Consider the following 25,000-nt stretch of genomic DNA (forward strand, 5'->3'; position numbering starts at 1 on the left):
ATTTTACTTTGTTAGTTCCATTTGTTAGGATACCTGGGACGCAGAAGTATAATGCTCTTTTAAAGAAGCTTGTGCTCAAAAGGGTGGCAGATGTTACTTTCTTTGTGAAGCGGTGAGCAAACTTCGGCTCGGCAATTTCCTATGTTGTTCGATACTATTCAAGTTAAAATGGAAATAGTTTAAACAAATATAGTCGGCAGCTTCTACAAGTACCGGAGCAGGAATTACGTAAAACAAAAAAAACAAAAGACAGAAAACAAAACAACTCCAAATAAAGACTAATCCCAAGTGACCAAAAGCTCAATGCTTTCAGGTACCTGCAGAAACCCATATAGTCATAACATACTTCGATAAAATTAGGACATGATACATACATACATGCATACATACATACATACATACATACATACATACATACATACATACATACATACATACATACATACATACATACATACATACATACATACATACATACATACATACATACAATTGACCGCTCCCCACAGGCCTTTTCAGGGCCAATGAAACACAACTAAAGGGACTGACAACAACTGTTAAGAATCCCAACTGGCCGGAGGCAAACCAGTTGGCTATAAGTGCAGCTGGGAAGTTGAACCAGGGACTACCAGGATCAAATTCAACTAACCCGGGATCTCTCGGATCTTAGGGCCAGCGCCCTGACCACTGGGCCACTCTGCCTCTCGTAAATGAAAACTAGAAAACTCACTCAAATCAGGACCTAAAAGATTTATCGATGGATAGCTTTTGACGAAGAAGATTCTGAAAGGCTTTCTGAGACTTTCGAATTTTTGTAATTTCGTGATACACGAGATCATACCGGGGGCGCGCTGCGACTAGGGTGAAAATGGGCCTTTAAAAGGCGAATTCATAAAGAGTACCCACGTAGTAAGAGATTAATACCAAGACAAAGTAGTTTAAACTTCGCTTTGTACTCCCAATTTTGAAAAGAAGGTTTTATTCGTTACCATCCAATTATAGGTCACGTAACCTGAATTTGAGCATTGTGAACGTTTGAACCAACTAAACTTCCCTAAGATAGGATGTATGCCACGTTTCAGCAACATTAAACCATGGCTTCTTCTCTTAACGTAACTATGTCCTATAAGCGAGTGAACCGTGCCTTAACAAGCCTGAGAATTAAACTAGCTAAGATTGCGAATTGAGGACTGCTAGGGACACCTAACTAGCCTATTTTGTCTTTTTTTTCAAAATTCATCAAAGTATATAATGACCATAAAATAAACCAAAAATTAGTCTTTTTTGGAGCAATGTCTCCACCTGCTGAGAAATTTTTATCTGTTCCGCACTTTCAGAAGAAGCAGACCAGAAACTCCGTTTCGCAGCTGGGCAAGGCGGAAGCCACCGAGAAAGCATAAGAAAGAAAATGGGCATTAGCCTTCAATGGAGGAGGGGGGGAATAAAAGGTACATTGACTCCAGATATCCGCCACAACAAATGTAGCTCTCAGCGCGATTCCCAATACTTCTCTTTCCAGCAAGCAGATACTCACCTGCTGAACACCTCCTTCATTCGGTAGGCTGAGAAATCGTAATTTTGTGCAAAGTATTGGAGCACTGATTAATTAGTCTCCCAAATGTTTCCTTTACTACCGCAAGAAATCACGTGGAGTTTGCTCCAATAACGTTTCAATCGTTTCAAATAATAATTTAGGCTGAATGTATTACCTTAGCTTATAGAACAAGGTGATTGTCATGAACCAACTTACCTATTTTCGTACAACGGCGTTTTCACAAGTAAGGTTATTTTTAGATACGCCTTTCCCTAGAATTAGTTTTCAAAAGCCAATCAGAAGCGGTGCATAAGTAATAATAAACTGTTATTAATTAAAGGCGTATCTAAAAATAACCTTACTTGTAAAAACGCCGTTTCACAGACGCTGTATGGAAGTTGCACGCTCCGGGTGATGGGCTCCTGCATGAACCCATTGGAAACATTTGCGGGAGATGGTTTGGATACCACTGACCCCCCTCTGAAACTTCTGGAGGAGACAAAAGCTCCAGAAACATCATCATGCACAAAGCTACGTAAATCAGAGCTTTCCATCACGCATGAGAAGTTAGAAGATAAATTCCCAATAGAGAAACGATCATCGACATTGGGTATACGGGATATGCGCCGAGTATTGAGAAAGTGATTGAAGAGTCGGGAGAGGTCATAGCAATGGACGGTGGAATTATTTAGTGGAAGTGGTGATTTTTGAGCCAGTCTTACTGAGTTTGGTACTGATGGCAATGGTTTAGGCGATGAACAGGTGACAATACTATCGCAGCTTTAGCAATCAAAAATAAGAAAGCAGTGGCATCACTTTAATCTAGTGACCGAAGGACTGTAATCAAGGAAATAAGGAACGTAATTACAGTTGCAAAAAAATGTCATAACAACTGAGGAGGGGGGAGTCTGGTAACAGAACGGATTCCCCATACGTGGGCCTCTTCCAATAATAAGTTTAGCTATACAGCTATTTTAGAGAGCACCTGATTGATCAGTTGTAATGACTAATTATACATGCTCGGCAGTGGGAACGAGAACTTAAAATAGCTTTGCGAAACTAAAATTATATTTTAAAAAAAAGCTATGATGCGGCATTGGGATCCGTTCTGTTACCTCATCCTCTCTTGGTTCTATCTGAATGGCTGGCTGGCGTTAAAAAGAGAATGAAGGAGGTTAAAAGGAAGAAAACATGAACAGTACTGAAAATGATCTCAAGATAGTTACAAGAAAGATGTCAAATTGGAAGGCAGTGGGACCTGACCATGTGCAAGGCTTGAGGTTAAAAGAGCGGTATTCATGCAAACCAGGCTACGAGAATATCTACAAGCATGTGTGGACATTGAAAAGGTGCCAGAATAGATGACATTAAGAAGGACTGTCCTTATAATGAAGGATAATAGCAAGGGTACAGCTGTTGGAAATTATCGTTTAATCACCTGTCTTCCCTGAACGTGGGAATTACTGACAAGTATCTTCTCAGAAAGCATGTATGTTGTGGTTTAATTTTTCTCTTGGATGAATTTTGTCTTCAATCAGCTTTTTTTTTTTTACTGCCACCCCCTGTGTACAAATCCTACTTACAATTTTTCTTTTACAGTAAATCTTATCTTTCTGCCAGAGTTCAAACCACTGCCCTTGATGAATCGTCCGATTATTATCCCTGAGCTTTCTCCACTGAACCACCGAGAACTGGTTACAAATCACACCTATATATGTTGATACGAATAATTGTTATTGCGTTCCACTCTTCCCTCGGATAACATTTGTAGTCATTTATTTGCATAATCATAAGCGAGCAAATGCAAAAAAAAAAAGCCTGTGAGATGTACTATACTTCATTGTAATTTTTGGATTGAAAAAGACCATAATAGGCCTTTTTCGATATATTAAAATTTAGCTTAAAGGAGAGGAAAAGCAATGTGGATGATATGGAAATATTTCTTACATTCATTCCAACGTGACAAAATCAGAGGTACAGACCATCAAGAGAAAAAAAGCAACCAAATCATTAATTTTGACAACAAAGTGGTTCTTTCCAAGAGTCATGAAAATCTCTCGTGTGCAAACAAGAGAGTTGCATATAGAGGGCACGGCGACAAAAGACAGAACACTGGGTGGAACACAACTTTGTTGAAGTCAGCCAAAGGGATAATTATAGCGGAGCTACGCGCGTGCCTGCGGCGCCCGCTCGCGGAGCACCATAGTTAAGAAAATATGGTAACCCTAATCCTAACCCTGAAGGTTTTACCGTGTTTACATAATTTTATGTAATATATAACCACTAAATGACAAAATACACCACGTATCTTCCCTTAAAAGTGCAAAGTATTTGTACGTGACTAATTTAGCATGCAGCTTGAGAGTTTAGTCGGACTTTCATACAATATATCAAGCTCATGCTTTGCATAGTTAAGGAGGCTCGAAATAGTTTCTCCTTTTTTCAATCAAATAAACATATTCTGTCCTTCGATACAGTTAGGGTAATCATATCAAGGCGAAATCTGGCCAGGGTATTAAGTACCCATCGTAGACTTCTCACATTATATTTTCCTCCAAAATAACGTTACCATGGCAACGATATTAGGCATTTCTTTGAGCCTTAAAATCAACTTATGTTGCCTTTTTTCAAGAAACGGGACGACGAAATTTTCCCATTTAGTGTTACCAGATAATGTTAGAAATACTCTCTAAAGTATTTAAAATTCAACAAATTCTGTAGGTCAGTTTTTCAGAATGTTTCACCGACAGAATTTTCTTAAATTTGAAAGACAAACGTTTTAAATTAATCTAAGCTAACATACAAAAAATGAAAAAAATTCACCGTCCGGAAGCAAAGATATAAACGAGGAAAAGTTGCAAAATCGGGAAAAATGAGGGGGTTACAAGATCGGCATTTACGCATGCGTCACTCGCTTATTCGAGTGCACGCGCGAGTTGAGCTGAAGGTCAACACAAACAGATTTTTAAATCCGTTTGTGTTGACCTCCAAAATGACCATTAAACCGTTTGTGTAGAATTTTAGTAGTTTTCATGAATAGGAGATGTCTATTTATATTCATGTCTATAGGAATTAGAAGAAAGGAGAGCGAAATTAGCGGTATTTGCTTATATCTTGTGACCCATTTGAATCACAAGTTGACGCGAGCAGCTTACGAATTGAGTGTGTGGGTACGCGCGCGCGCTCAGCTACATTCACACACACTGCATTCTTGAATATATCCAGTGAGTTTGGCTTCATTGACCTTCGATCCAGCTCTCTAGGACCTGCCAGTCTGTTTTGAACGTGAGTACATGTAATAGTAGTCCATTAAATCAACCATGTGCTCACCAATTCAGTAGTCTTAGGGCCGATTTACATGGTACGACTTTGTCGCATGCGACAACAGCTTACGAAAGGCCCACGACATGATTTACGATTGTTGTGTACGTCAGAAAAAATGTCGTAGCATTTTAAAACATGTTTTAATATCCTCACAACGCGAGCAAACTTAATGAAAGACCCAATAGATATTAAAAAGGGAAAATTTTCAATATTTTCCTAGATATGTTTAACACGATGGATCATGCCTCCCACTGTTGAAAACTGGAAACTAGTGTTACACGAGCTTTAGTTTGATTGACATGTGACAGGAATTAAATCTTATCTAGTTTTTGGCGGTATTATATTTTGTGTATTGGCGGAATTATATCTCGGAAATCTTAGGAAATCGTCTCTACCAGGAATTGTATTCTAAAAGGAAGTCATCTATCATTAAAGAGTTTGGATCATTAAAACATTTGGTGCCGAGACCCGGGAGTGAAGGATTGAAAGAGTGAAAAAAGTGAATTAACCTCGTGTAAACATGTCGTCGGAACCCAAGAAACGACTGAAGAAGAAAGCCATGGTTCGCGAAAGTCATCGCGCATTTGTTAGGAAAACAATCCTCGCGGCACAGGAACAAATTGATAAACGAGGACATCCTACCGTTTTGAAGAAGCTCTAATCCTTGCGATGTACCCTGCTGGATAAATTGTCGGAGTTCAAAATATTGGACAGTGAAATTATCGATTTGGTAGACGAAACGAAAATAGAAGAAGACGTGAGCAATAGCTGTGACTTCGCCAGCGCTATTCAAGCCTGCATAGTCGACCTAGAAACAGCAATAGCAGCTGAGGAAAATACTGGAAAGGGTCAGGATATACAAGGAACGACATTGGGCTCGCAAAACTCTAACTCGAGTATTCAGGCGGGAACACAATCAAAAGCGTCAATAATTCTGACCCACGCAAAGTTGCCCAAACTGGAATTGAGGAAATTTTCAGGCGACCCAATCAACTGGCATCCCTTCTGGGAATCGTTTGAATCGGCCATTCACAAAAACACCACCTTAAGCGACGTGGAAAGATTCCAGTATCTCAAGTCGTTCCTTGAAGGTTCTGCAGCCCAGACAATTTCTGGTTTAGCATTGACAAGCTCGAATTACGACCACGCGGTCCAACTTCTAGATAAGCGCTTCGGAAATAAACAAGTCATTATTTCGAAACACATCGAATTGCTCATGCAGCTTCCAAAAGTAAGCGACGGGAGCGACTTAAAGCAATTGCGCCAGCTTTTGGATCGAACGAAGGCGGCAGTTAGAAGTCTAAAAGGAATCGGTATTTCGACTGAGACATACGGAACATTTTTGACACCTGTAATTATGGGAAAGATCCCACATGAGTTACGCCTCATCCTGAGTCGCGGCACATCAGAAGATTGGGACCTTGATACAATCATCAAGTCTTTCACAGAAGAATTGCAAATTCGAGAAAGATGTGCTTTGGGAACGGTAACAGAGCAAACAAAGTTAAAAGAAAAACGAGAGTTTGGTTTTGGAATTCGCACAGGTCAAAACAAAAGACCCCCCCACATCGTCAACCCTGGTTGCAAACAACGAGAGACTGCCGCTATCTAAGGATAAATGGTGCACTTTCTTCAATGGACCTCATCCAACTATCAAATGCTCTGTAGTTACCGATCCAGAATCTAGAAAGAAAATTCTACGTCAAAAGGGAAAATGTTTTGGTTGTCTGAGGAGCGGTCATGTGAGTTGAGATTGTCAAGCAAGGTGTCATCGTTGTAGTGGGAAACATCACGTGGCTTTGTGCAGCGTTCAACACTATCCAGATTATCCAATCACGACTAGAAGGGCTAGAGACAGCAATCAAGAACAAACTGTGAGTACAAACTTGTATTTAACTCAAGACGTTAATAACAAGTGTATCTTGTTACAAACGGCCAGAGCTAACGTCAGAAGTCCTTATGGAGGAAATTCTTGCAATGTGAGAATCCTTTTTGATTCATGTTCCCAAGTCTTATATAAGCTCACGGTTAACGAGCAAATTGAGCTTACGACCAATTGGAAGCGATACAGTTCTAATACAAACTTTTGGAAACAATGAACCCTCATTGAAACAATGTAGCATCGTTCAGTTTGCATTGGAATGTCAAGACAATTTGACAGTGTTCATTAATGCTTATGAAGTTGAGTTGATCTGTGGTCCCATCACAAACCAGACTATTGAAATTGCACAACAGTGTTACCCACATCTGCAAGGCTTACCTCTGGCTGATCACTCACGAGGTGATGAGGATCTAGAAATTGATGTCATGATTGGAGCAGATCATTACTGGTCTGTGGTTCAGAATCACGTGGTAAGGGGGGAGCTACATGGACCAGTGGCAATTCGTACAAGATTAGGATATGTATTGAGTGGTCCTGTGAATGCGGCAAGTGCGAATACACAGTTATCAACTGTTAACGTGTCCCATGTTATGAAAACTGAATGTCAAGTCATTGAAGAGAACTTCGTTTCAGATGATTTCTTACTGAAAGAGGAGCTAAGTAAGTTTTGGGACTATGACACTCTTGGAGTAAAGGATAGACTATTTTACCAAAGTGAAGTTCAATGGAATCCGTTATGAAGTGTCTCTTCCCTTCAAGACTGAACACCCGATTATTCCAGACAATTACTTGTTGGCACAGAATCGCCTTGTTTCTTCATTGCAAAGATTAAGGTCCAACAATATGACAGTGTCATCAAGGAACAATTAAATGCTGGTGTTGTTGAATTGATTGATAAGAGTCATGATTTAGATACCCTTCCTGGAACTGTACATTACATTCCTCATAAAGAAGTATTGAAAGAAGACAGAATCACTACTAAACTACGTGTGGTTTATGACGCCAGTGCTAAATCCCGCAATGAACCAAGTTTGAATGACTGTCTCCTACCAGGTCCAGCCTTAACTCCATTGATCTTTGATGTCTTGCTGAGATTTCGCCTCCATAAAGTGGTTTTGATTGGTGAGTTAGAAAAAGAATTCTTGAACATTGAAGTCAATCCAGCAGAGAGAAACTTGTTAACGTTCCTATGGGTAGATGACATCAACTCCCCGAATCCAGAAGTGATCACACTGAGATTCACTCGTCTTGTTTTTGGTCTAGTTTGCTCTCCATTTATTTTGAATGTAACATTGAGGAACCACTTAACAAGGTCTGAGAACATTGATCCTGAATTTGTGGCTGCTGTTGTGAGAGCTTTGTATGTTGATGACTTTGCATCTGGAGAGAACACGGTAACGAAGTTTTTGGAACTTTACCACAAGTTGAAGTTGCGGTTCAGAGAAGGAGGTTTTAATATGAGAAAGTGGGCATCGAACAGTGAAGAGTTAACTGAAATGATCAAAAGAGCAGAAGAATCTTTGTCTTGGGAACCGGAGCTGTCTTGTAAGGCTACTCCTACATTGACCGAGCCGAACATTGAGGAAGAAGATTGGACAGTGTCAAATTCAAACAACAATGTGAGCGAAGAAACCGTTGTCAAAGTAATGGGAGTTCAATGGCATCGGATGGAAGATAATTTCGAGTTTGATCTTGCTACCTTTTCTAGACAAGCCTTAGTGGGAACTTTCACTAAACGGACCTATTGAGCAGTACTGCTCGATTCTATGATCCATTAGGCTTGCTGTCACCAGTTATCTTGCCCTTAAAGTGCATGTTCCAAGACATTTGTCATTTAAAACTTGGTTGGGATGAAGCTTTGCCGGAAGGTCTCGCATCGCGCTGGAAGGAGTTACTACAAGACATGTGGGAAGTCTCAAGCATTGTAGTGCCTCGTTGCATCCTGGGTGATGTTCAAGTCGAAGACGTCACGTGTATTCAACTGCATGGGTTCGCAGATGCTAGCAAGTCTGCCTATGGAGCAAATGTCTACATCAGGTTGACAACCTCTGGAACCAGTTCTGTTTGCTTTCTAGCGTCCAAAACAAGAGTTGCTCTCTTGATCGGTGAATCAATCCCTCGACTGGAGTTAATGGCCGCCTTAACACTTGCGAATTTGATGACAGCCGTGCATGAGGCATTGACCTGCACTATGAAGATAGACGCTGTTTTCAATTGGACTGACTCTCAGATCGTGTGGTGGTGGATCAATAGAGATTTAAACAATTCAAGCTGTTTGTTCAGAATCGAGTTCAGAAGATTCGAAGTCTATGGAGTAAGGATCACTGGAGATATTACCCGTCTGAGTCTAATCCTGCTGATATAGCGTCGCGAGGGTCAAAGAGTTCTGTTCTCGCTCACAGTGATCTATGGTGGAGCTCCATTTCTGAAAGAAGGAGAAGTTCAGTGGCCAAACCTGCCTGATAGTCCAATCGGCGAGAGTACATTCCCAGAAGAAGTAACAAAGGAATTGAGAAGGAAACCTGAAATTTCAAATGTTTGACAGTATCCGTGCAGTGCTTTCAAAACATTTCAGGAGTCATCTGTCCAGAAAGATTTAGTAGTCTCAGTAAACTTGTCAGAGTAACCGCTCTTGTGCTGAAATTCATCCAGAAGCTCAAGAGGAAGATAGAAATAACTAACATCAGTATGGAGGATCAGAATATTGCTTCGAATCTCTGGTACAGAGACGTTCAAGCCAAACTTGAAGAAAAGGAGAAATCAAGTTCGACTTGGGAACAGTTAGGAGTCTTTAAGGATGCCAACGGACTTCTGCGATGCAAGGGACGAATCCAGAAGTCTTCACTTCCATACTCAACAAAACATCCCATTCTGTTATATAGAAAGCAGCATTTCACTAAGCTCGAGATCATGCAGTCCCACGAAAATGTGAATCACAATGGAGTTGGAGAAACTCTTACTGAAATCCGATCACAATTCTGGATAATCAAAGGAAGGCAAGCTGTTAATTAAGGATGTACTTTCCACGTGTGTTACGTGCAAGAAATTACAAGGAAGAGCCTACAGCTCTCCACCTACTCCACCACTACCTGCCTTCCGAGTTTCAGAGGAAATGGCTTTCTCTAAAGTAGGTGTGGACTTTTCCGGACCCTTGTACGTGAAGAATATATACGTATCCAAGGGAGAAATGTACAAGTGTTACATTGCTCTGTTTACATGTGCTAGTACAAGAGCTTTGCACCTTGAACTTACGCCAGACCTCTCCGCCAATTCGTTCTTAAGAGTGCTGAAGCGATTCTTCGGTAGAAGAGGACTACCGACCCTGTTCATTTCGGACAACGGGAAAACTTTCCGAGATGCAAAGGTTAAGAAGTTTGCTCTTGATCGGAAGAACATTGACTGGAAATTCAATGTACCCACAGCCAGCTGGTGGGGCGGATTCTTCGAAATCTGTGTGAAACTTGTGAAAAGGTGTCTTAAGAAAGTGCTCGGAAATGCGAAGTTGAGTTATGAAAAGTTAGAGTCAGTGTTGATCGAAACTGAAGGCGTTTTGAATTCTAGGCCATTGACCTATGTCTACGATGAGCTAATAGAAACTCCACTCTCGCCTTCTCATCTTGTAATTGGTCGTCGACTTCTAGATCAATCTCCTGCCATCACAGTACCTGTAAACACTTTGCCTAGACGAGAGAGATATTTAGACGGTCTTCTCACCCATTTCAGAAATCGATGGAAGAAAGAATATCTTACAGGTATCCGCGAGTACCAGAAACTCAAGGGAGGTGAACCAAGAAGAACAATTTAAGTAGGAGACGTTGTGCACATCTATGCTGACAAGACACCCAGACAACAGTGTAGAATGGGGAAAGTAGAAAAACTGTTCCAGGGACAAGACAACGTTGTGCGCGCAGCAGAAGTGGTAACAGTAGATAATTCTCTCCGCAAGACTCGCTTAAAACATCCAATTCAAAAGCTCTATCCTCTTGAAATCAACGTGTGTGACGAACACGTAACTAATGCGAGAACAGGACAGTTTGACAGTGGAATGAACATTCAGATAGTTAGAGATGAAGACATCCCTACAGTGATCACTGCTCCATGAACTGTCTGACCGTATCTTGAGCGTTTGACACTGAAGCTAAAGAGCTAAATTTGGTTTTGCGTTAAATCAGTCTGATTTGTTTAAACTTTCTTGATTGACTTCGACGTCAATCAGGGGGGAGTGTGTTGAAAACTGGAAACTAGTGTTACACGAGCTTTAGTTTGATTGACATGTGACAGGAATTAAATCTTATCGAGTTTTTGGCGGTATTATATTTTGTGTATTGGCGGAATTTTATCTCGGAAATCTTAGGAAATCGTCTCTACCAGGAATTGTATTCTAAAAGGAAGTCATCTATCATTAAAGAGTTTGGATCATTAAAACACCCTCTAAATCTCTGCGTTTCGCAAATGCTGAACGAATAGATGAGGAACTGCCTAGTCGGCGTACTACAATGATCGTCGGTGTGGCTTCTTTTCTGGCATATTTTTACTTCAGATTCCACGCTTTGAAGTTGAAAATAGTTGTTATGGCACCATCTTTAAGGTCAAGTCTTCGCGGCTTGAAAGCTGGGCCAAGCAAACTCCTCACTGCCAGATTTCGTTTGAAGCTGTCTGGTGTGAAATGGTCTGCAAAACCCGTAATTATTTGGTACGTTTTATGAGCGATTAGTTCCGTAGTTTTGGGTTGTCGGGAAACTTGATCGTGCTTACTTTTCCCCTAAAGAGAATACTAAATTTTATAAGATTTGTATCCCGCACTTTGCAGCACGCCAACTATTATTTCCGATGAATTCCCGACAATTGACCCGACGGCTCTACGACAATGAAAGCAGAAAAGAAGCACTTTTTAACATCGAATATCTCTGCGATACTGTACCTGTTCACTTTGAAACTTTAGAATATGCTTATTCCTTACTTAAGCTGCAAATTTCAATGAAATTTGACTGGAAAAAAAAAAGTCAAATTTTTCGTTCATTTGACCTTTAACACTTTGAAGGAGTTGAGATAGACTATTGATCGAGTTACGAGTTGAGTTGAGTTTGAGTTGAGTTTATGAAACATGATTTAAAGCAGTGCAAGTTTTAGGATGGTAGAAGTGTAGACAGAAAGAAATGTTTATCGTGATTTGGTCAGATCATAGACATACTTTCAATTTCAATACTCTGATTTCAAAGCTTGTTTGTAGACCTTTTTTTAACCGGTTGAGTAGGGATCCAGACAGACAATTTTTAATTAACAATTAAAGATCACCACTTCGAACGCTTGCCAACGACTCTGTAGTTAACTATCAACATTCCATTGTGTGAGAACCAGAACCTGGACTGCGCAAAGATCCCAAGTCTTACCATGTAGAAATAGGAAACAGAAGGTGAGCGAAACAAACTCCTTTTCATAGTGTTTTCACTGCTTAGTAACAAGTCATATTTTAAAAAGGGGCCAGTATAGATTTCGAAAAACAATGCAAATCGCACCCGTCACCTTTCTAGTCACAAAGTAACTCGCGAACCGGGCACCGTGACACAATCCGGGCTGCAAGTCTAAAACACAGGTCACTTTTGACGGGTTACTCGTGGCAGGTCATTATTTTACCTTTTCGAAAGTAACCCAAAACCCTAATTGATTTGGGTAACCATAGACCTAAACTTGGCTTTTAGGCCTAGGGTTAGGCAAATTGAGAGTTTGGGGTTACTTTCGAAAAGGTAAAACAATGACCTGCAAGTACGAGTGACACGTCAAACTGAAAGTGACCTTTGTTTTAGACCCAACCCAATCTCGGTCATATATTTCTTGGACACTTGATGCCACACATAAGTTCACCCCTTCCCCCCTTTTCGATAGGGAAAAAAAAAACTATTGACTTTTCTCACGAATGCCCAAGGTCATAGCGCGATCAACATTGAAAAGGGGGGAAGGGGTTGTATTTTGGGTTGGTGTCACCATCCTTTTGGCTGGGATTGTAGCTAGGCAACTAGACGTCATAGCGGACCGAAGTAGGGATTAACGTGCTGTTAATTTCATAACTTACAGTTTAAGTTACCACTTAATAGCACTTAAAAGAAAAATGTAACACCATCAAGGCCAGGCGAAACAATCAAGCATTACTTTCAACATCTTGTGTCTTTCAACTTTGCAGTGAAATGGTTTTCCGACATGTGGGACTAGGTCAAACATTTTCATTTATTTAAATGCTCGGCTCGTTTAACTGCCAACATTACAAAATTTCGGTGAGTGGCAAACGTAACAGTTGTGTTGACGTATTGATGTTTTGAAATTTCAGCGGTTATGAGCAAAAAGCGTAATGCGGGCTCACTTCGTCAAATGTTTCCCTCTCGTTTACGGCGTGTTGATCGACCATGATGCCGGACGACAAATACGTTTCATCGTAGCCGCCGGGCCGGCTTTAACAGGCTTAACAATACAGCCCATGTATCTCTCTAAGGTATCGTTTTGACGTCGATAGACTTAACAGTAGCAACGAGAATGATGCCGTGAAAGGTGTAATAATTATAAGATTGTTTTGATCATTGGAAAGCCATGCCATTTTGCAAAATTTTGTGCAAATATATCTTTCAACGCGAAGAAAACAGTTTTCGAAGTGACTTGTACTGAATATTTACCACTTTTAATTCCGAAAAACGCCAAAAACTGTAACTCAATCTTAACTCAAACTTAACTCGAACTTAACTCAAACTCAACTCAAACTCAACTCAAACTCAACTCAACTCGTAACTCGATGAATAGCCGATCCCGAAGGAGTTTAGAAAGTACTTCATCAGTTTGAAACAGCTACCAATTTGTTATTGTGCGCCCGTCCAGTTTGCTGAGTACACCAAATTGAAATCGCTTTACGTTACGTTCTTCTGGAAGTCTAATTAAAGAAGGTAATCTTGTCGGTTATTGTTTGTCTAACAAGTTCATAACTTTCATTAGCACAATGTTACGTCATCTGTGAAGTGACAACCGCTTCATGCAAATGTACCAAGTTACCGTTGAAGAAAGTGAGCTCATCACTGCACAGCAAAGTTCCTGAACAATGATTTGCCAAAGGGGAATCGTATTTAATATATTAACAGGTAAGATAGTCTCCTTTGCAAAAACGTTGAGAAAAAAAACAACAACAACAAAGTTCGACTGAGTCATGATGCCGTTCAAATATTAGAGCCTCTCTCTCTTATCTCGTGTTTACGGCTATGAAGTTATCGGATCATTTTGACGAAAAATATGCCAGTATAGCTTTAGCTTTTCCCAGCTCAGCTGCTCGGTACTTATTTGCCGATCTCATAACATCCCAAAGGCTCAAAAGAATCAGCCATGCGAAAGGGAAAAGGCAATACGCAGAAGTTGCGTCTAGGTTAAAGTAGCTCAAACATTCTGCTCAGTTGATTTTATTTGTATGGTCACGTTTTCTGGTTTTACTTAGCGTTAACTCAAAGCCGAAATCCTCGCCGCATGAGCAGGAATTTTTAAATATGCAGTAACAAATAGCATTTTTTTTCCCGATAAGTAAACGCTGGGTTTGCGAACTGCTCTCAGCACAAAGAATGAAAGTGTTGAAGCGATTAAATTTCGCCAAAGTAAACAATTTCCCTGTCAACGCAGAATTTCTCACACTTTGACAGCCCCAAGTGAGCTTTATGCCACAAATGGAACAGTTTATCTGCGAAATGAAAAAAAAAAATGCGAAGTTCTTATTTTCTATGGAATGTTCTCACTGCGTTTGCAGAGGACGAGAAGGGGGGACGAGATATCCATGTGACCAGTGCATGAGTGCAAACACGGGCGCACTATTATAGGGTCATTTGTGAACAACTAATACTTAATAATTGTGTTACACAGTGGAAGATGGTAATGAATGAACACAAACTCTACAGGATATTATGATCGTCTTGCAGACTTATACGAAAAATTCCTATCTACTTGAAACACGTAACTCTGAAAAGGAACAATGTACATGCCACGATATTCATGCCTTACTCTTCCATAATGACGGAAAATAATGCTCTACGTTTGGTTACCAAGAATGGTGTAAGTTCCTCCTTGTAGCCCGAATAAAGGATGGAATGAAAATTGGAAGTCTTTTTAAATTTGAACACGGGATGCAGAAAATTTTCCATGAATTTGAATAATAGGGCTTTACTCGTTAATTTATATTAATATATAGTGTATGATGAGTGAAAAGTGCAGCATAATATTACATTTCAATTTTGAAAGGAAAACTTAACATTATCCCTTAAGCGGTCGTATATGCGAAAGCTCACGAAACACACTTCTTACTGCAATGAACGCGTGACATATGGTCACCAATCTATCATGCTACATTGAGTTTTCATTAATTTCAGTCAATCTTATTAATCATTGGCATTTAGCGAGTGGAATATAAAATAACTGCTGAGTGAAAATCTTGGAGGCCATGCCAGGCTCTCAGAGTAAACTAAATTGAGTTCTTCCGCGATCTCGTCTACATAGTTCGAGACAGATAGAAAACAGAACTGGCTTGTAAGAGTTTGCGTAAAGTAAAGCGGTCGAGGAGAAGTTTAAAAAAAATATCAGTTATCGATGATTTTTGTTTCAGTTTTAGTTGACAACAAATTGTGCAATGGGCTTAAAACTCCTTTTTGACAGAAGCTTAAGCCTTAAGTCTTTACTTTCGGAGATTTACACATGCAAATCCCTTGTATCGATATTGACACCTTTTATATTGCCCGCGGGAATAATCCTTCTGAGAGAATTGTTTATTGAAAGTGAATGCGCCGGAAAAGGTGCCTGCTCTGTCCTTTGAACTGAATTAAAATTATATATTGTTTGTGGACCGGATCGGAAAGAGAAACCTGGAATAGTAATTGAAAGTTTCCGCATGACTCCCATTTTAGGATAATGTTTTTTCTTCAGGGAAACAGGGATGCAAAAATTTTGATCGAGTGCTGAAATATCGGCATGACGAATTGGTTAGCTGAAAGGATGTGAACAATGCATGGAAATTTCTTTCTGGTCTTCATTACATTCCTTACATAAACATAAAAAAAACATCGAACTAACTAAAAGTATACTTTAATTAAAGCAATATACTGCTATTTCACAATCGACTAAAGCCTCTTTCCTTGATATCCGTATCAGAAAAAGCGCCTCATTAAATGGGTGCTTCAATTAACGTGATTGTCATCAGTGTGCGGGATTATTTTTGTAAATTCTCTGGATCCGTAAACTTCAGATGTAAACATTAAAGTAGGTGGCTTAATCAAGCCTTTATCGAGCTCATTTTGAATAACAAGTAATTTAACAGTATTTAGATAGTTAAGTAAACAAAGTTTATACTAACTGACACAGACATCACACGGAATAATCGAATCTCGACAATTCAAAAAGAGGAGCCCTCATTGATGACATAAAAGAGACCTTTCCATCTTGCTTCTCTTTTGGGTGACCCAAACAAGATGTGGGATGTTTGGAAATCTCTATTTCTGGAAATTGCGAATAAACATGCCCCGATAAGGAAAAGAAAAGTGAAAAGTAAATATTCACCGTGGATATCATCCGAACTGAGGCAGAAGTTGAGAAAGCGTGATTTTTTTTTTTAAGCAAGTAGTCAAGCAGAATTCTCATCAAATGTGGAATGATTATAAAAAGGCAAGCAACGAAGTGAACGCTAGTATTTAGGGACGCCAGGACTAACTTCTTTAATGAGAGCATTAAGAAGCATAGTGGTAATCTTAAGGAAACTTGGAAAATAATAAATAGTTCCCTGGGACGCAATTGTAAAGTGACAGTTATAAATGAACTCGTTTATGAGGGCAAAGATTTTACAGAAAAGCACGATATAGCTGAGCAGATGAATAACCACTTTTGTTCCCTAGGTAGTAAACTGGAATCTGGTATTCCAGACACTGCTTTTCAACCAGAGGACTTTTTAAATAGAACCGACTCAAATTTTTATTTTCGCCGTGTAAGTGAAGGGTACATTCACAGCCTGATCACTAAACTCAAACCCTCGGTAAGTTGCGGATTGCATAATATTTCTAGCAGACTTCTAAAGCTTTGTAGTCCATACATCTCAAATTCTATACGTGATATTCTAAATCAAGTGTTGGAGACTGGAATATTTCCTGATGATTGGACAAAGGCAAAAGTGCAACTTGTTTTTAAGTCCGATGAAAGAAGTATTTCCAACAAATATAGACCGATTACTATTCTACCTGCCATATCAAAAATTATAGAAAGGGTCATGCATACGCAGCTGTTAGAGTATTTCCACGCAGGAAATCTTTTGAGAGACTCTCTATCTGGATTTAGACCGAATCATTCAACCTGTACAGCTTTGATAAGAGCAGTAAACCTTTGGCTTACCAACATGGATGCTGGTAAACTTAATAGTAGTGTCTTTATAGATTTTAATAAAGCCTTTGACACTGTAGACCATAAATAATTAAAATTTCTTTTTACGGTGTCAATGGCAATTAATGCTCTTCAGTTGCTTAAATCATATTGGATTGATAGAAGAGGGTCCCCAATAGGGTTCTTCAATCCCGCCATCCCGACCAAAATTTTTCCTTCATTTCGAAATCCCGAACGTTTTTATCGGCCAATCCCGATCCCGATCATGACGTCACAACATGATGCCCATGCCTCGTCGTCAATTACAACTACAGTTGATTTAGAATACGCCTGTAGTCTTTTCCAGCAAACGTTTATGATCCAATTGACCGTAATAATTAATAATAGGAATTCGCAATTACAGTTTTGAAACCGAAATGATGAGTGATTGTCCATGATTAGTAATAATTGAATCTGTTCACATGTTCCACTTTGTTAAACTCGGTGTAAGTTTAGATTTAATTAAGCAGTAGGGAGGTTACGCATCAGTGTTCCATAAAACGGCGATAATGGCCTGTGATATGAGTGCTAACGTATACAATCATCTACAAGAGTACTTTTCTTCCTAAAATTCCTAATTAGCATGAAAACAATGCCGTCAAGCTAAAAATGGCAAACTGCGACAAACAGGCGTTTCGAAAGGTGAGGAAAATGGCCACGTGGTCATCACTGCCGTTTCACGTTTGTCATAAAAGTGAGGCTTTAACTCTCTAGTCATTAAAATAATAACTTTAAAGTGTTTTCAGTAGCATCCATTAAGAAGTATTTTCAGACTTTTCAGTTAATCATGGCAATGGCTTTCGATATTATTCTGTCATTGAAGCGAATAGTTCTTCCGAACCGGGAAACCGTTCCGAGAAGGAAGTTGACGTCGCAGTCCAAAAATGCCAGCAACGTCACCAACATCATTGTCAGTTCGTCGTTTTCATCACCAACGGACTGTTCTTCTGAATCTTCATCGCTGCTGGACGAATCATACTTAAGAACGCCTTCTTCGTCGTCTGCATCCCCTGCTTCGTCCCTCTCATTTTCCTTGCGAAGGGTTCAGCTGGCTTAAGGGAGACCGGAGGTAGGTAGGTAGGTAGGAAGGCAGCGTTCCGGCTATTGTAATCGTAATTTGTTTTCTGGCAGCGTGCTGATGGACTGCTGCGCCAAAAGTCTGGGCCCAATCCCTAATGCTTTGTTTAAATTGTGGCATTATCGTCACAGGTGTCAAAGGCTGCATGGTAGGCATGGACGAGAGAAACATGGTGCGTTCGGGTACAATGCCTTAGGATTTGTAAAATAGTGCTCCGCCCAATGGATTGTTCTTTTAACGCCCTCGTTGGCTGCACTTCTAAAGTTTGTGGATCTTAGTGCGGTCAAAGTTCACTACAAAGATCACTCCATAGGGCTCACAAAAGGCACGTGTTAGCGTGGTGGAAATTTCCGGTCGTCTCCGTCGCTGGCGACGGAGAAAGTTTAGTTGAGTTTAAATTTTTGGCTGTCAAAAATCCAGGATCTCGGGGCTTCAAATTGACGATTTCCCGGATCCCGCTTCGTAATTACGCTAAATCCCGCGTCCGTCCATAACTGCAATCCCGAGTCCCGCTCTCATATTTCTTCATAATCCCGAATCCCGAGCTCCAAAAAAGCCAATTCCCGGATCCCGAAAACCCTATTGGGGACCCTCATAGAACACAAAGATCTTACGTAAATGGAGTCTTATCCATAGAACAATGTGTATCATGTGGCAATCCCCAGGGTTGTATACTTGAGCCATTTTTTTTATAATTTATGTAAAGGATTTCCCAAAATGTCTGCAACATACAACACCTGGTATGTTCGCCGATGATATGTATATATCCACAATTAAATGTTCTTTAAATAGTGATTTAGCTGCACTACACGATTGGCTCAAGACAAACAATTTAAGTTGCAATACCTCCAAAACTTGTTATATGACTTGACAAAAGCTAAATTCATGAATTGAAAGATGGATGATAGGCCAAGTGAACACTGAAACCTTCTACTAAGTTATTGGGGGGGGGGGGGGGGGGCATATTGATGAAATTCTAACCTGGGATGTAGTTAGCTAGAAAAATAACCGACAATCAAGAGACTTAAGACAATTTACTATTCGCTTGTACAACCTTAATTTGATTATTGTGATGTTATATGGAATGACTGCTCCAAAGCACTTGCTGACAAATTACGAAAATTACAAAATAGAGCAGGACGGATGAGGGCTGATTACTCTATTCGATCTGCTAAATAATAAAGACACCTCATGTCAACAGTCCAGATAAAATTTCTCTCATAAGGGATTCCCTTTTCCCCAATACTGTCTTTTGCCTCTCCTTTGCTATTAATTCTAGCTATCTCGTGTGCTATTAATTCTTTACCCCTTTGTCCCATCGTGGAGCCATCACGTCAACAGTCCAGACAAAATCTTTCTAATAAGGGGCTCGCTCTCCCACAGTACTATCTTTTGCATCTCGTGTGCTATCAATTCTATTTCTTTATCGTTATCGTCATCAAATATTCGTTTCATATTGACTTTCAATTTCTTCATTCCTCCTCCGAGACATCCAATAACCATTGGAATCACTTTAACAGTATACCCCTCTCGTAATTCGAAGCATAACTATTGATACTTTCTGATCTTTTCCTCTCGTTTGGCTTCCTTATTTGATTCGTTCGGGTACTCCATATCAACCAACAGTATCGTCTAATATGAGATCTAGTCTTCTCGCAATACAGGTCGTTGTCATTCGTTGTTCCCAGTCCCAAGAAAACTTCTTTCCATCGTTTTCGATCACTTTTCCTCGTTCCCAATTCACTGCATACCACTCCGTCTCTTCAGGGAGCAGTTCATTTTCAATAGCCCACTTCACTGCTAGCACTTTCAGAGTATTGTCGTGTCGTTTGACATACTCTGATCCTGCTAGCTTCTTGCATCCAGACTGAAGGCGTTGAACTGTTTCTCTGTGCTCCCCGCATTGCCGGCATTTGTCAACATCCACTGATCCCCTGGTGTTCTTCCAAACTTTTGTTTCTATCATCTGTTGGTATAATTTTTATTATTATTATTATTATTATTATTATTATTATTATTATTATTATTATTATTATTATAGAGTTTCAATATCATGTTTTGGCTGTTGTCATTGCCGTCTTTTCCTCTGTTAGGCTAGTCATAACAAATAACCAAAGGCTAACAGAATTGTCTCTTCTTCACATTTCTAACACTTTCCTCAATATCCTTGCAGTTCCCAACAAGGCAGTTTTTTACATTACTCCAACATTGAATGGTATCCCTAGCTTTCCAATCGACCTATCAAATCCTTTGGTGACACTTTCAAGGGCTCCTATCACTACAGGTACGACTTCTACCATTTTGAGTTTCCACAATCTTCCGATCTCTCTCTTCAAGTCCTGGTGTTTTTCTACTTTTTCCTTTTCTTTTTCCCCTACTCTTACATCAGCTGGTACAGCAATATCGATGATTATCCTCTTTCGCTCTTTATTGTCAATTACAATTATGTCTGGTCTTCTTGCCTCTATCACATTGTCACAATGAACATTGATATCCCACAAAACTTTGACTTCTTCATTTTCTACTACTCCTTCTGGGACATGTTCATACCACTTTTCCGCATGCTCCAACCCATTCTTCTTACAAAAATCCCAATGGATATTCTTTGCTTCATTGTAGCGTCGTCTCTTATATTCTTTCTGAGCCAATTTCTCACACCCACATACTAAGTGTTGCACTACACAGGGGGCTTTCACTGGTCTTATCGATGTAGTGCTTTACATACTTTGTCCTGGTGGTCTGTTCCTGTGCAGCACATAACATTGCTTCTGTCCCAATCTTCAGATGACATTTGGATAACCATTGCCAAGTTTTATTCTTATCAACATTCTCTGGCATGTCCCTGACAAACTGTCCATACATTTTCTTCTCAGTCCAGTTTTGTTCTATCTGTTTTTTAAATTCTTCACTCGTTAAAGTATCTTCCGTCTTGACTGTCTCAGCTGCTTAAACTCCCTTCATGTGGTTTTCTTCAGAATTGGCAACATAAAAACCCAAACTATTTTCTTCTTCTCTAACGCAACATTCCACACCAATCAGGCCTCTACCTCCCTCTTTCCTCTTAATGTACATCGCTCTTCGGATGTAATACTCCATACATTCTTATTGTTTTCCTTGATTTCCTATCCACGCTTTTCAACTCACTCTCTTTCCACTGTAGCATTCCTGCTCCATATCTGAATACTGCCACTGCCCATGTATTTATTGCTGTTATTTTGTTTTTCCCATTTATTTTTTTTTATTTTAGGATCAATCGAAGCCTTCGCTTATATTCCTTTATTGTTTTTTTCTTTTTTTTCATTTCATCCTCTTTCATCTTATCCAATCCAACAATACCCAAATATGTGTATCCTTCCTTTTCAACCTTCTTCATTACTTCATTATTTGGAAGCATTATTCCTTCACATTTAACAATCTTCCCTCTCTTCATGATAAACATTCCACATTTTTTCATTCCAATTAAACTCCATCCCAATATCAATGCTAAAGACATAAACAGTTCTCACAAGTGTACCAGTTAATGAGACGTGACTAAATAGCCTAACATCTTTGTAAATTTTCGACTTATAGACATTTTTGTGAGATTTTCTAAAGTCTGTAAGTTTCAAGTATTTCCTTATGTTGTAGCTGTTATATTTTATAAACATTTTACAAACATTTTATAGAGCTTTACTCACCAAAACTCTGTAAAATATCTGTAAAATAAATTTACAGAGATTTTATATTCATCGAGTAAAAGTGTTAAAGTTTGTAAATTGATGATTTACAGACATTTTATAAAGTCTGTAAATGGTCCAAATTTTCCAATGAGTTTGTTCTTCGCTCTTAGCAAACAGCTTCAAATGAACCATATATAACAAATGATTTAGCTTGTAGTCTTTATTTCCCCATTCATAGTATACATTTACCTTCCTAAGTATCAACGACAATGGAACTATACTCAAAACAAACAATAGTGGTGACAGACTTTCTCCTTGAAATATCCCCCTTTTCACACTTACCTCCCCAAGATCTTCACCATCAGACATCATCGATAACTTCCATTGCTCCATACTCTTTTTCAATAAGTTTGTTACATTCTCTGCAATTCCAAACATCTCCATACATTCATTGACCCAACTATGCGGAACAAAGTATCCTGCAGATACAATGCAAAACCCAATGGCGGTCGGCAGCGTCCTGTCCTGCTCTCGTAAAATTATGATTCCTCTGGTCATTTATTTGCTCATGACTCAGCTCAAACCACATATTCAAGCTGATAACCATCTTGGTCACATACTTGTTGGTTCGAAGTTGGATGTGAAGCCGACGTACAGTCGAAACTCTGGCCCAAGGCATGGATACTCAAAAGTTGCCTTCGACATGCAAAGTATCAAAGCTGCTCAATTTGACCGAGTCATCTCTGCTGGCTCTATCGTTTATTTTATTGGCTGGTGATATAAATTCTCATCCTGGTCCTGGCAATGTTTTTGACGTCCCAACTCTTAATTTCAAAGCTAGAGGGCTTTCGGTTGTTCATTTGAATGTTCGAAGCCTTCTCGGAAAGATGGATCAATTAAGATTATTGTGTGAACGCAATGGTGCAGATGTTATAACCTTATCTGAAACCTGGCTAAATAAAGGCATAGATGACAGCGAAATAGAGTTGCCAGGGTATTCTATCATTCGACGTGACCGTAGCGAAAGGACTGGTGGTGGTGTGATAATTTATATTCGCGAAGGTTTGGTATTCACCGAGAGAAATGACCTTCATAATAACAACGAGGCAATTTGGATACAAGTGAATCGAACTCGCACCCTGCTAGCTGAGCCTTTCTTTTGCTTGCTTGATTATGGCGTTCTCGAGAAAGGCTCTGCATGAATCGAGTAAGATCTGTATTGAATATGCGCTGCATGTTGCCAGGATACAGTCTCGAACCCAAGCCTAATATGCCAGATCTCGCCGCCATCTTGGTTTTTCATGGTACAACGGGCTCAATTATAACCATCGGTTTTGTCACTAAACGGACTCTCGCACTGGAAAAACCGGTTTGACGAGAGAAAACAAGATTGACTAGTCCAGAAGTTCGGGCTGCGGCGACTTCAAAGAGTTGACGCGATTCGGGCAGAGCCTACTTTTCTCCTCCTCAGTAAAGAAAAAGACAAAAGGAGGCTCTGCTCGCAGGGTGTCGAACTCGCTGCAAGCCTTTAATTATTGGATGTATCTATCGACCCCCAGATCAACAAGTGGACAAATTTCTTGAAGATTTTAATAATTCTTTGGCCGGAGTTGAATCCCACTTTGACAAAATTATACTTGGCGACTTCAACATCGATTATTCAACTAAAAAGACAAGAAATGCTTATCAGTCAGATAAACGAAAAGTCAAGGGAATAGTAATAATAATAATATAAATTTATTTACTTATAACGCGCAAGTATCAATTTACATTTTCACCTGCGCGGAACTAAATCCATTAAAAACCCAATTACAATTTTATAATATAACTAGTAACTAATGATAACTAATAACTAATTACTCATAACAATTAAAATTATATGAATAGCATAAAAAATAAAAAAACTGGCCTTAATATCTAAAGAAGAATTGTATACGTCGTGTAAGCAATTAAAATATTTAAGGAAATGCTTCTCTAAAAAGATACGTCTTAAGTGCTTTCTTAAAAGATGGTAAAAATAATGAACTTCTAATATTAAATGGTAGGTTATTCCATAGTTTTGGAGCGGCGACTTGAAATGCGCGGTCTCCAAGAGTAGTATATGTTTTCAATTTTTCTATTTCTAATAGTAAATTGTCACTATTTGACCTAAGGTTGTATTTTCCAGGCTTCTTAAATTTAATTAACTCTTTGATATAATTAGGGGCATGCCCATGAACAGCCTTATACGTAATTAAAAGAATCTTAAATAATATTCGTTCACGAATAGGCAGCCAATGAAGTTTAAACAGTAAAGGTGTTATGTGACAATATTTACCGGCATTATATACAAGCCTAGCTGCGGCATTCTGTACTCTTTGAATTTTTTGGATTTGATAATCAGGTAAACCTAGATATAGACTATTACAGTAGTCAATTCTACTGTAAATTAATATATGGATAAGAACTTCCACCGATTCTTGTGATAAATATTTTCGTATTCTACGAAGATTATACAAATGATAAAATGCAATACTACAAGTCTTATTGATATGTGTGTTCATTGTTAAGGATGGGTCTAGCCACACCCCCAAGTTCTTGACTTCTTTGATAGGCTTTATCAAGTCGTTACCAACACATAATGTGAACATATTTATTTTCTGAAGTTGTTGCTTCGTGCCAATAAGTAGCAGCTCCGTCTTGTCAGTGTTAAGTTGTAGTTTGGACTCCTTCATCCATTTCTGTATATCTTTAATGCATCGTTCCATAGCCGCTATGGCCTCAACCTCTCCACAATTGTCCTTGGGACTAAAAGATACATAAAGTTGAGTATCATCAGCATAGCACATAACAGATGGTAGGTGGGGTTTAATGATATCAGATAACTCTCCAGTGTAAATTGTAAATAGCAGAGGACCAAGACAGCTCCCTTGTGCCAAACCGAACTGTAAGTCGAAAGAACGTGATTCAGCTCCATTAACGACGACTCGTTGAGATCTATTCTCTAGGTAGGATTGAAACCATCGTAAAGGTACATTTGTGATTCCACATCTAATTTTAAGGCGATCAATCAACATTTTATGGTCTATAGTGTCGAATGCAGCACTCAAGTCTAATAGTACTAATAGAGT

The 25,000-nt window shown here is 39.3% G+C and overlaps 5 protein-coding genes across 5 annotated transcripts in view; all 5 read left to right on the plus strand.

Moving 5' to 3' along the window:
* Nucleotides 1-8,488, plus strand: part of LOC137968163 (uncharacterized) — a 22,435-nt gene extending 13,947 nt beyond the window's left edge. The window contains exons 2-4 of the mRNA XM_068814794.1: nt 5,593-6,344; nt 6,869-7,400; nt 7,542-8,488. Coding sequence (XP_068670895.1) covers nt 5,593-6,344; nt 6,869-7,400; nt 7,542-8,488 — 2,231 coding nt within the window. The remainder of the gene's footprint in view (nt 1-5,592; nt 6,345-6,868; nt 7,401-7,541) is intronic.
* A 65-nt stretch (nt 8,489-8,553) lies between these two features.
* LOC137968164 (uncharacterized) lies at nt 8,554-9,105 on the plus strand. The gene has a single exon (XM_068814795.1). It carries the CDS (start codon nt 8,554-8,556, stop codon nt 9,103-9,105), a length of 552 nt encoding a protein of 183 aa, XP_068670896.1.
* Nucleotides 9,106-9,428: 323 nt separating this feature from the next.
* LOC137968165 (uncharacterized) lies at nt 9,429-9,752 on the plus strand. The gene has a single exon (XM_068814796.1). The coding sequence runs from the start codon at nt 9,429-9,431 to the stop codon at nt 9,750-9,752; it is 324 nt and encodes a 107-aa protein (XP_068670897.1).
* A 100-nt stretch (nt 9,753-9,852) lies between these two features.
* Nucleotides 9,853-10,545, plus strand: LOC137968166 (uncharacterized). Its single transcript, XM_068814797.1, has one exon. The coding sequence runs from the start codon at nt 9,853-9,855 to the stop codon at nt 10,543-10,545; it is 693 nt and encodes a 230-aa protein (XP_068670898.1).
* A 2,581-nt stretch (nt 10,546-13,126) lies between these two features.
* The window catches only part of LOC138013098 (uncharacterized), a 37,935-nt gene continuing 26,061 nt past the window's right edge, over nt 13,127-25,000 (plus strand). Inside the window, exons 1-2 of the mRNA XM_068860063.1 lie at nt 13,127-13,224; nt 13,716-13,858. Coding sequence (XP_068716164.1) covers nt 13,819-13,858 — 40 coding nt within the window. The 5' untranslated portion in view covers nt 13,127-13,224; nt 13,716-13,818. The remainder of the gene's footprint in view (nt 13,225-13,715; nt 13,859-25,000) is intronic.

Source organism: Montipora foliosa, chromosome 8 (assembly GCF_036669935.1).
Source record: "Montipora foliosa isolate CH-2021 chromosome 8, ASM3666993v2, whole genome shotgun sequence".
In the NCBI taxonomy this organism is placed as follows: Eukaryota; Metazoa; Cnidaria; class Anthozoa; order Scleractinia; family Acroporidae; genus Montipora; species Montipora foliosa.